Source organism: Physeter macrocephalus, chromosome 20, assembly GCF_002837175.3.
Source record: "Physeter macrocephalus isolate SW-GA chromosome 20, ASM283717v5, whole genome shotgun sequence".
Classification (NCBI taxonomy): Eukaryota; Metazoa; Chordata; class Mammalia; order Artiodactyla; family Physeteridae; genus Physeter; species Physeter macrocephalus.
The window spans coordinates 72,563,184-72,575,782 of NC_041233.1; the positions used below are offsets into that span (position 1 = coordinate 72,563,184).

The window sequence follows — 12,599 nt, forward strand, 5'->3', positions numbered from 1 at the left end:
ACAAGAGAAGCCACCGCAATGAGAAGCCCGCGCACCACAACGAAGAGCAGCCCCCGCTCGCCGCAACTAGAGAAAGCCCACGCACAGCAAAGAAGACCCAAGACAGCCAAAAATGAAAAATAAATGAAAATTTTAAAAATATATAAAGAGGAGACTGTCCTTTGTTTTTTCTGGCTCAGGTTTCCTCGCTATAGCCCCAAACATAAAAATGAAACACATTTGACCTTTCGTTGTTGGGGCCTTCTTGAAAGCTCTGCATGAGATTTATCATGTCAGGGGCCCTGCGGAGATTCTGTGCAAACTCCTGTTATCCACCCCTGCCTGGCGCTTGTCTGTGAAACATTAATTGTATGAGCTCCCAGACCCCACAGTGCCCTGGAAATTCAACAAGCAGCGGCCCTTGCCACGTTTGTTGCAGCCTGCCCTCCGCAAGGGGATTAGCCAGGGTGTCTCCCCAGCATGATTCACCAGAAAATAGATGCTTGAATCCCACCACCTCCCCTTCACTGGGGTGGAGGGAGCTTCAGATCAGAGGTATTTATAGATGATAAGGAAAAATAGAACTAAAAAAAGGCAGAATAGAAACATAGTGGGAAATGAAGAGGAACTGACTTGGAAAACAGAGAAGAACAATTCAAAACCTGTTAGAAGTGTACACAGTCAATTTTCAAAATAAGGCTTTCTACTTCCAAAGACTGACTGGGAATGTACAGTCTTTTAACAAATCAAGATTGCAACTTTCATCCATCCAAATAAATATTTTACATTTTCAACATCTGTATACTGTCTTCTCTCACTTTGCAAAAAAAATCCCTGGAAAGGTATGCATAAATCCATTTTTAAGTCTTAGTTTAGATGTACCAGAAAATTCTGTTTATGATGCTATCATGAAGGTTTTGGAATGTAGATGATTAAATTTTGTTTACAGACCCACGTGTTGAACGTTTTTAAATTTCTCAAGTCATAGGTGGAAGTGGGTGATTAAATGCTAACATTTAAATAATGATTCAGATTTATGATGATATAGAAATTAAGCATGAAATTCTCTACTCTCCCTCTGACGGACCATCGGATTTAAACACCTGCAGTCTCGGAGAACACAGAGCTTGGTGCCATGTACAGAAATGCTATCACTACTTAGATTGGGGCCAGGGGGTCAGAGGCCCCAAATGAACAGTTCATTCTTGGAATTAGCTGGAATTGACAAATTTAGATTGAGTAGCATGTTTTCCTTGGCATGATTTATCCTTGCATTGATCCTGGCCATCCTGAGGTTGTGTGGTTACCCTGTGTGTGTAGCTGGCTTAGTTTATTAATCTCACGGCTGGAGACTGTTCTACGGATTTAATGTTTATTGAGAACCCACAATGTGTGAAACACAGTACAAGCCCCAGCCTGAAGAGCTTCACACAGTGAAGCCAGCCACAGATACATCTTATGCACATAACAAAGACATCAGTGCCTGAAAGGAAATCAATCAGGGACGTACCTTGGGGAATCAAGGTGCTCCTAACCTCTCATCTGGGGGGGATGGACCCTGGTTCACTCCCAGATCTAGCCACACTCTCGCCTGGGTCCCCTTGATGTCAGCTCTGTGCCTTACTTATATTTGCCAGACTACTAGGTATTCAGGAATGCAAGCCACAGGACAGAGGTGGTGAACTAGCCTACCTGAGAAAATAAACCTGGAACTTAGCACCCCCAGTAGAAGAGCAGACTGAAAATCCACACGAACAAAAATTCAGAAACGTTACATCAATTGGAATAGTTACCTTAGCATCTCTCACAGTTGCTATTTCCAGGTAACTGTGGCCAACACATATTGAAACAGCCCCCAGCCGATTTAGTGAAATAAATCTATTGGTTGACTGCCAAAAGTAGGACTTGGTGACAACACTTGTGAAGAGGAGTACAGAACCTCCCATCAGCCTCAGAAAGGGCTGGTGCCAAGTACCAGGCTGGCTCCATTCCCAGCTTTACGACTCCTTGCAGGAAAAGGGCTGGATACTTGGTATTAACTAAAATGAACTACTATATTAAATTAAAAGTTCTACCTCAACCCTCTGTGGATTTCTCTAGGACTCACTTCTGAGAGATCTGTTTGATCAGTTTGTTTTGTAGTCAGATAGGGTAAGAATTAATTAGTTGCTGTTCAGGTGCCAATTTGCATAATTTGTAAAGATGTTTATAAACACAATTCTCCAGCCTCTTTAGGCTCTCCATAAAGTCCACATAAATGTTAAAGAAAAATTCTTTTTAACTTAAGTTGTAGGCATGATAGAAACTGGTGGGAGCTTTTCTAGTAATTAATGGGAACGCTTTCCTCTCACAGTTGACTTAAACTACCAGGGAACATTTCAATTGTTTTAACATGCCAGCAACCAGGATTTGGAATAATTCATGGTGTATAACTTTATAACACCATTGACCTAAATTTGAATGACAATACTTAAAAAAAAAAACACAACTGCTGATTGGACTCATACAGAGCCTTACACGTAGATGTGTAAGGAAACTGTTGAATGGATACCTATATATTGATTATAGGATTTACCTCTATGTGCTCCACCAGGTATTGTCTAAAGGCTAATAGAGTATTCCCAAAGCTTCATTCAGATGTTTCTGAGGTTCATTAGAAAGAGAATAATCCTTAAGGCATTTAACCTTGGATGCACGTTAAAATCACCTGAAGTGCTTTGAAAAATGCTGATGCCCAGCCCCCATCTCAAATCAACTGGACTCTCCGGGGATAGGATCTAGGCACTGATGGTTTTTGAAAGCTCCCCAGGTAATTCTAGGAGCAGCCAGGGCTGAGAACCAGTGACTTAAACCCTCCGGTGAAGAGACCACAATTAATCAGACTCCTCCCCCAACTACTTCCACCCCTTCCCCCAATCCCTCCCGTCTCCACACACACCCATCCAAAGAATGATCTGAGGAAACAGGAAATGTCTAGCCTTGAGTCTCCCAAACAGTAGAGCTGCTGGAAGCACAGGAATGAGTCCCTGGGATGCTGGGAGATGAGCTAATTTGGGGTGGGAGAGTGACATCATGCTGAGCGTGGGCCACATTATTAGAGCACAGGCTCTTTGTTCTCTAAATCCACAGACGAAGCTGAAAGTTAGTTTTAGCGCCACTGCCAGAGGTAATGGCATCTCCCAAGTTCACCTGCCTTTTCCCTTCTCCAGCCTTTTCCTGCCCTTCCCCATACTGTGAAAAGTCTAGTCATATAAGTACTAAAGACTCATATTGCTAACTAGCCCAGCGACGCATGGAACGACTCTTCCATTGTGGTTACTGACATCAGAGTATAACAGGATATAATCCTTGTCACCCCCAAATCACCCCCTCTTTCCCTTCCTTTCGGGGCACACTTTAATGAGTGAATGAGCTCATTGAGAGTAAGAGAAGGGGAGAGGTGGGAAAACACTGGTTCTGCTGTTTAAGTGCTGGAGTAGTACTGGAATCTTCCAGTTGGTAACTGAATGGCTGCAGATACCAGTCCATGGCCTATATGCCACAAGGGCTAATCTGACAGCTGCATATCATGTATCATTTCCCAAGACTCCTGCCTTCACTGCCACTGTCATTATTCCAACATCAATGTGGAAACCCTTGTCCCAGGGCTCTTCTCCTCATTTAAAGAGCTCTTGGGATGTTAAGGTAAGGATTAGCAGCCTGGTGTCATGGCCCAACAGTCTTCACCTCTTCCCTTCACCCTGAAAGGAATTAAGTGTTTGATCTGTGTATCCTGTAGGTGGCAGTTTATTTTTCGGTTCTGGATTTAAATAAGCTTCTCCCAGTCCTTATATTCTGAGTTGATCGTGTTCCAAGTGTGTCACCACAGAGCAGGTGCTGAGCAGTCAGTTGACAGCTGTTGATCTGTTGCGAGATCATGAAAGAGCATGCTATGGCACACAGCTTACACTGAGTATCCCGAAAACCAAATATTTGAGTGCCTGCCTTGTAGCAGACACTGGGTGTGTATATACAAACATACACACGGATAGGATGTCTGTCTTATGCAGTTATATATCCCCTTAAACGATTTGAACCTTTCCCTCTTTATCCCTATGTATCTATATCTGCATCGACTAATTAATCTCATCATTTTCAAATAGAAATTGGGGGATAAGGAGGAGGGAAAACAGTAGCAAAACCTCTTGAAAGATGGTTTGTAAGTGTTTTTGTACTATAAATTCAAGTGGATTTAAAATTAAAACCCCTTTGGCATATAAAGGTCTTATTCGGGAAATGCTGAGATCCTAGATGTAGATTTGTAGTACATATTTCCCTGGAATCCCAGAAATTAATGGGTTCAAATTGACTAAGCAATTGTATCTCGGCTGAGCCCCTTTTAAAAGGCAACCTGAAAAGCTTTACCAACCCCAACAAAGCCATTTAGACCCCCTGCCCGTTGTTCCTTCATCTCCCCACTGAGCAAGCAAAAGAGAAAGCAGGGAAGACAGCTACGGTTCTGAAATACTGTTCTGAACCAGAAGAGCGAGCTTTGTTTGGCCTTCAAGGGCAAACGGAGGAAATAATAAATCCTCTTTTCCTCTCCCCGGCCTCCTCCAAGCACAGCACGAGACTCTCAACAAAGCCCACTCAGCATTTTACAAAAGACACAAGACGAGGAAAGACAGCTGGACAAGAAGGCTGGGCTGGAAGCTTTGCCCCTTATTGGCTTAGTATTAGCTCAGCTCTAGAACAAGCTCTCCAGTCCGGCCTCGGGTGGGCATCCTCGGAGACAAGCGGACATGGAGCTCCCCACGGCCGGGCGCAGCGCCATCAGATGACCACGCTGACTGTCATGCTCTGGCCGTGCGGCGCGATCCTGCGGGGCCAGGTGAGCAACAGCTTGCGTAGCTCCTCACGGAAGCTGTCGTGCAGCCAGGCGTAGATGAAGGGGTTGTAGCAGGCCGAGCTCATGGCGAGCCAGTGGCAGAGCAGCTGCACTAACCCGAAGGCATAGGGGTCTATGGCGCGCGGGTCGAGATCCCGCAGCAGGTTGAAGACGTGCAGGGGCAGCCAGCAGACGGCGAACACCACCACCACCAGCAGCAGCAGGCAGAAGGTGCGGCGGCGTCGCGCGCGATCCCAGTCGGCTTGGCTCGGGGTCACGCAGCCCGGCACCACGCGGTTGCGGAGCTTCACCGACACCCGGACGTAAGACAAGAGGATGGCCAGCAGGGGGAGCAGGTAGGTGACGAGCAGCAGCCCCCACGCGTAGAGCTGGCGTTGGCGCTCCTGGGACCCCCAGAACTCCTCGCACAGGCGCACGCGGTGTGGCTTGAGCTCGACGTGGTAGGCGTGCACGGCGGCCGGCAGCGCCAGCACCGCGGACAGCGCCCAGATGGCCGGCACCGCGTAGGCGCTGAGGCGCGGCGAGATGCGCCGGCGCAGAGGGTGCACCGGCGCGACGTAGCGGTCCACCGCGATGGTGGCGAGCGTGAACACAGACACATAGACGGTGACGGGCTGCAGGAAGAAGACCAGGTGGCACAGGCCGCCGCCGAACACCCAGCCGCGTGGCTCGAAAGCGTAGGCCAGCGTGAGCGGCACGCAGGCGGTGCACATGAGAACGTCCGACAAGGCCAGGTTGCCGATGAGGAAGTTGGTCACGTTGTGCAGCCGACGCACGCGTGCGATCACCAGCACCAGGAGGCAGTTGCCCACCAGCCCCACGACCACCACGATGCTGTAGAGCAGCACGAGCAGCCCCTTCAGCTGATGCACCAGCTGCAGGCTCTGGAATGGCGTGATGGCCTGAGCGCCCGGACCAGCCGCCGACCCATTGCCCACCAAGGCTTCTGAGCTCTGGTTGGCCGGGGCTGAGGCCGCCGGCAGCAGCCCAGAAAAGAAGTCGGGGGCCCCGGGACCCTGAGTCGGCAACGAGGCCATGGCCACCTGTCCGAAGAGAACCGAAGTCCGTCACTTCCCATTCTCTCTCCGCCCCCTCCTACACCAACTGCGCCCCTCCACACACACACACACTTCAGTGACCCAAATATTCCTCTGGAATGACTGGCCACAATAAATAACAACAAAATTTAAAGAGCCGTCACCCCTACCTCTGCAAAATTAAATCTAGCAGTTAGACGTGCACAGGTGTTTTTTTTGAAACATCTTTATTGGAGTATAATTGCCTTACAATGGTGTGTTAGTTTCTGCTTTACAACAAAGTGAAGCAGTTATACATATGTTTCCATATCTCTTCCCTCTTGCGTCTCCCTCCCTCCCTCCCTTCTACTCTACTTAGAGCCCCCACAGTCCCCACAGGCCAGATCCAGGAGCACAGTCCTACCTGGTGACTGGGGCTTGGCGGATGGAAAAGCGCTCCGGGGAACGAGGGGGAGAATGCTGGCGGTCCCCAGAGTTCCTCCACCCAAGACGGCCGTGCACCCTTCTCCGCTTCTCCGCGGAGATGAAGAGATTCAAGCGTTCCCAGTGGGCTCGCGGCGCCTCCCCTCCGCCCCGCCCCCCTCCTTGTACGGAAAAAAGGGGCGGAGCACGCACCTCCCGACTCGGTGCTTAGAGAACTAGAGAGGTGGATAGTGTGGGGAGAACAGAAACAAGAAGAAGGAGCGGCCGGAAACCTGGGCCGGGGCGGGGCGAGGGAGAACCTCTGCTGCCGGAGCTTGCTGCGCCCTGGGAGAGGCCCGCTCTGGAGGAGAGCGCAGTGGACTAGGGAGAGGAGGGGCGTGAAGCCCCGGGCTCTCGGCAGGACCTGGTGCTGTTTGAACAAGGAAGGCGCAGGGGAGGATGTGAGTGGGAGTTGAGATCCACGACGGGATGCAGGGGAAAGATGAGGCACTCGCCCTCAAGCGCTGGGTCCTGCGTGGAATCCTGGCTTGCGCTAACAGAGTCGCATAGGGGGTTCTGTCAGGGATCTAAATCTTGGAGCTTGGAGCTCGCCGCAGGCCTTCGGGCGCTCGCGCTCCCCGGGACCCACTGAGCCCTCCCTCCGCCTAGGCTTGGCGACGCGATTCGAGAGTCGCGGGTCCGACCGAGCCCAAGAAAGTGTTCAGCACCACGGACAGCTCCCACGGCCCGGGCTGCGCCGCGCGGGAGTGCCTGCCTGCCAGCGGACGATTAGGGAGTGCAGCCCCTCTCTGTGTCCTATGCATTTGGAGAAGGAACCTGGTCCCTGGCCTGCTTCAAAGAGCTGCCTCGCCGCCTGCATCCTGGGCCGGAGCTGCGGACTTCAAGAGCTGTAGGGCGGGGTCTCTGGGGGTCGGAGGGTGGTGACTTTTGCTCCTGCTACGGGTCACCGCACATAGTGCCAAGGACGGCGCTGTCTTTTATCTCCCTGGGTCAGAAAATGCAGCCTTCGTGCCATTTACCTTAGACAGGCACACTTCAATACCTGCTGCCCATTACTCTGCTACTACCTTTTTCTCTCCCTCTTTCTCGGCTACCAAGCTCTAATCGGTATCTGCCTGACGATACCAGTAAGGAATGTCAGTTCTGAGACCCTACCCTCTCCTTCCTTAAATAAACACCCTTAGGCCGCCTCACCACACACACAAACACACACACACACACGCAGGATTTCTACCAGGATAACAAACATTTGAGAAACTTAAAAGTTACATACAATCTTTAGTAGTATTAAGTCATCACTGACATGTAAATTTAACCTGGACCAAGCTGGGGAAGGCAGGAAGGAGACTTTGTAGCCTCCCTCCTTTGAAGCTATCTCCTCCCTTCACATTTTCTTTCCTTTTCCCAGAGGATGGAGCTTCATTGTCCCCTCTCTCATAAGCCCTTGTACTTTGTCTTCTGGCTGCAGATATTCCAGTTAGGCTGGAAAGAAGTAATATGATTCTACTCTCCAAATTTAAGTGATTCACTCATACAGGGAGAAAAGTCAACATTGGAACAAAAGCAATCCAATTTTATGCACCTGTATTTATTCTAAACCCACGTGTTCTGGCTTATAATCACTTTAGCTAAAGCAAGTATGATATTTTAAAAAAACCTCAAAATAAAATACAATCTGTGCCTGCCTAATCCCTTACCCAGTGATTTTTCTCATCATGTTCACCAGCAGGGTTATATGTACCCAAGAGCAGAGGCACTCTTTTGCTTCAAAATATCTTTAACAGTGGACTAGGGAGAGGAGGGGCGTGAAGCCCCGGGCTCTCGGCAGGAGAGCCCTTCTCTTCTCCAGAGGGCATGCACCTGGGAGTTGTAAGAAGAATGCAATCCATCCACGTGCAGGGTGGAGGAGTGTCTCTGTGCCTGGGAATTAGGACCCCTGCCCCTAACCATTAGCTCTTGACCCTGGGACTCCAGCTCTGGGCCTCAATATAGGCTCCCAAGGAATTGCTGTGCTCAGCCCAGCACCCTGGGCCCTTCCTGAGAACCCTTCCTTGAGGCCTGGGATGGGGTGGGTCCGGAGCTAGCCTGCTCCCCTTGGAATGCAATAAAGGCAATAAAGGTAGCAACTGTGTAAAAAAAAAAAAAAAAAAAGAATCCACCTGCCAATGCAGGGGACACGGGTTCTTGCCCTGGGCCGGGAAGATCCCACATGCCGTGGAGCAACTAAGCCCATGCACCACAACTACTGAGCCTGCGCTCTAGAGCCCGTGAGACACAACTACCAAGCCAGCAAGCTGCAACTACTGATGCCCACGCTCCTAGAGCCCGTGCTCTGCAACAAGAGAAGCCACTGCAATGAGAAGCCCGCGCACCACAACGAAGAGTAGCCCCCACTTGCCGCAACTAGAGAAAGCCCGCGTGCAGCAACGAAGACCCAATGCAGCCAAAAATAAAATAAATTTTTTTACAAAAGGAATTCTTTAAAAAAATATATATTTAACAGAGGAAATTGTGGTAACATAGTTGAAAAGGATTCGGGATGCAGTTAGGCCTATAACTAGACCCATCACTCTAGTCAATATCATTGATTATATAATACTAAAAATAGTAACATGACAAGCTTATCAACAACTAGAGGCCAGATAAATGTCAGTATGTGAAAGTTCAATATTGGGGTACCCTCCAGAGAAGAAAGTTGATCATTTGCCAAGCTCCTGATAAAATCTGGTAAGGGTTTCAATGTTGTGAGCTTTTGCAAGATGGAAAGAAAGTGAACATCTCAGAATAGAATAGCCCATTTTAGATCTCTATTCTCTCTGGTCCTCACTGGAGTTAAGGCTAGTGTCCCTCTCAGCTAGGACATCACAATTAAACCATACTAATGTTCAGACTTTCCTTTACTAATAGTGCTCCAGAAACCTGAGAGATCATGAATAAACAAAAAACTTTTAGGACAAAAGAAGGAAAGATAGTACCTCACATAGTAAATCGCAAACTACGGGATTGTATTACCTCCTCTACCCCCAAGTCTTCAACGGCCCATCAAACAAAGACCAGAGCCTTTAGCGTGGCATTTCCAATCACATGCCCCCCTATTCTGATCCTCCCTCTTTTTTTTTTTTTTTTGGTCTGTCTTCCCACCTCTGTCTCAATCCCTATTTTCAGGCCACACTAGACTGTAGACTGTTGGACACAGACATGTTCTCACCATCCAACATCTCTCTTGGGGTTTATTCCCTTCTCTAGAATACTGGTTGCTCCATCCCCACGCAACTTAACATCCTTCACATCCTATGGGGCCCAACTCAAAGATTACCCTGTCTTCAAAGCCTTTTCCTTGTCATGATATTTCTGTCCTTTATTATATTCTACCTTTGAAATTCTGAAAGTGTTTCCTCCGGAGCCTCCACCAACCATGATGTAAACTCTTTACAGGCAACGGCCAACGTCTTGAAGCGTTTTTGTACCTACAACATGCCTGAACCCAGCAGATACCAAATAATGTCCCTTTGGTTTGAATGGATAAAAAGAGCCCCCATTTACTGAGGGCATTTTACATGCCAGGCACTGTGCTAAGTACTTCACACACATCATCCCATTTGATCCCCTCAAAACTACTGTGTTGTTTTTGGCTGTGCCACAGGGCTTGTGGGATCTTAGCTCCCCAACCAGGGATCGAACCCATGCCCTCGGCAGTGAAAGCGTGGAGTCCTAACCACTGGACTTCCAGGAAATTCCCCTCAAAACTATTATTATGCTTATTTTACAAATGAGGAAAGTGGTACTTCAAGGCTAAGTAACTAACCATAATGGCACAACTAACAAGCAGTGGGGCTGGAATCTCAACTTAGATTTGCCTGATTCTGGAAGCAAACACTCCACTACTCTACTTTACTGCCTCTGAATCCATGACAGTTGCACTGAAAAATACAAGTAGGTTCTGATGGGGTTGAAAAAATAAAGGGAACCCCTCCCCCACTGTGGTTTATTACAGGAAGCTCTAACAAATTTGGTTACAACTCTACCTTTATTGTGTTTAAGCCAAACAGATCTTTAGGAACTTCCCTGGTGGTGCAGTGATTAAGAATCCGCCTGCCAATGCAAGGGACACGGGTCCGGGAAGATCCCACATGCAGGGGACATGGGTTCAAGCCCTGGTCCGGGAAGATCCCACATGCCGGCGGAGCAACTAAGCCCGTGCACACAACTACTAAGCCTGCGCTCTAGGGCCCGTGAGCCACAACTACTGAAGCCTACATGCCTAGAGCCCCTGCTCCGCAACAAGAGAAGCCACTGCAATGAGAAGCCCGCGCACCGCAACAAAGAACAGCCCCCGCTCGCCGCAACTAGAGAAAGCCCGCGCACAGCAACGAAGACCCAACACAGCCAAAAATAAAAATAAATTAAAAAAATTTTTTTAATAAATAAATAAATAAACAGATTTTTATGCCTCACCCAAATGTCCCTTGCTTATATCCCATGTAGGAGACAAAACCTTGGGCTGTATGACGTTCAGGAGGTGGTATTATGCTTTATGATGACAATAGGCAACAGGACATAGAGAACAGAAGACAGAGACGACAGAGGTGAAGACCGCAGTTAGGAGTCTGAGAAAACTGCTTAAGGGCTCTGAAGATTTTATGACAGCTAAGTGTGTGCCGATACATGGCAATTAGCCCAAACTTATGAGAAACCACTAGAGGTCATATTTTTAATTACTAGCGAGGAGAGAGCAGGTTTTGAAACTTAAGTCCAGGCAATAACAGAACAGATGCTCCCCCAGACATGAGTTTTGTCTTCTAAGCCTGCCCTGTGTGTGTTGCAAGAGCCAGACACCCCCTGGCTTCTCAGACTGAGCCAACTCAGTGTGGCAGGCTGGCCACCTACAGGAGAGGAGAGCCCGTGACAGGCAGCGTGAGAACAGACACGGCATCACATACGAACACGAAGAAAACCCCATATGCTTCCATTAGACGACTTTGGGAAATCGCTTTTTTTCATCTCATACTCCAGACATACTAATTATTGCTTCTACCTCTGTCACACACACACGCTACTCATTTTTGAACTCTTCAATTCAGCTTTGCCCAAACACAGAGTGGAGGCTTCAATGCTATTACTCTGACCCGAAATCATCTTTCTTTGGTTGGACTTTTCTTCTCACCCCATCAAAAATCAAAAGGGAGGGAATTCCCTGGTGGTCCAGTGGTTAAGACTCCACCCTTCCACTGTGGGGTTAAGGGGTCGGCGGGTTCAATCCCTGGTTGGGGAACTAAGATACGGCATGCCACGCTGCACTGCCAAAAAAAAAAAAAACTCAGAAGGGAACCCCAAATGGCCTTGTGTTCTCTAACCCAGGGTCACCTCTGAAGTAGTATACAGGGCATACATCTTGCATCTGTCTCATTGCGGAGCACAGGCTCCGCGGCCATGGCTCACGGGCCCAGCCGCTCTGTGGCACGTGGGATCCTCCCGGACCGGGGCACGAACCCGTGTCCCCTGCATCGGCAGGCGGACTCTCAACCACTGCGCCACCAGGGAAGCCCCGCATCTGTCTCATTTTAATCTGGGCCCCATTGTGGGTCCCCACTCTCGGGCCTGGATACCTAGGCAACCTCTGGGCTTTCTCTAGTCAACCTTGTGTGAAACCTCTTGACCATGCTCTTGGCTCTGGAAGGGTGAGAAGGCACAGAAACTTGCTAGAAATAAAACTTACTATTAGATGATCTCACACACGTGGAGTTCAGAGGATGGGGTAAGGCAGCCCTCACTCGTCACCTATCAGGCCATACTTATTTCGCGCAGACTTTGGACAGGTCCCAGGGAATCACTAGATGCCAGTGGTGATCCTTGCTGGCAAGGTCTCAGAGTAGAACATCTACAAGTCAAATACACTTTCCTTTTACAGTGTAGATTCCTGCTAATTACATAATTTTGTAACCAGACTAACAAAGTCTTGTCTTTTCTCTACCTTCACCGATCCAGAAGTTAGGCTATCTCCTCAGGAAAGGAGTGGGTAACCCACCAGAGTAACATGAGGAATTGGGGTGTGGTAGGAAACTTCCCTGCCACATGAGAAGACGGAATGATAAAACCTGCTAATTCAACAGCTATTTGTGATTCATCTGTATGTGACAAGTCCTGGACAAGGTGCATTGAGTGAAAGATGAGTATGACACACTCCCTGCCCTCAAAGAGCTCACATGCCTTCCCTGGTGGTGCAGTGGTTGAGAATCTGCCTGACGATGCAGGGGACACGGGTTCGTGCCCCG

The 12,599-nt window shown here is 48.7% G+C and overlaps 1 protein-coding gene across 1 annotated transcript; it reads right to left on the bottom strand.

Annotated features, from left to right (window-relative positions):
* Positions 1 to 4,750: 4,750 nt before the first annotated feature.
* On the bottom strand, positions 4,751 to 5,905 carry PRLHR (prolactin releasing hormone receptor). Its single transcript, XM_024121620.1, has one exon. It carries the CDS (start codon positions 5,902 to 5,904, stop codon positions 4,792 to 4,794), a length of 1,113 nt encoding a protein of 370 aa, XP_023977388.1. The 5' UTR covers position 5,905; the 3' UTR covers positions 4,751 to 4,791.
* Between the last annotated feature and the right edge of the window lie 6,694 nt (positions 5,906 to 12,599).

What these genes read in the sequence shown, in the direction of transcription:
- PRLHR (XM_024121620.1), bottom strand. Translation starts at nt 5,904, where the DNA reads ATGGCCTCGTTGCCGACTCAGGGTCCCGGGGCCCCCGACTTCTTTTCT.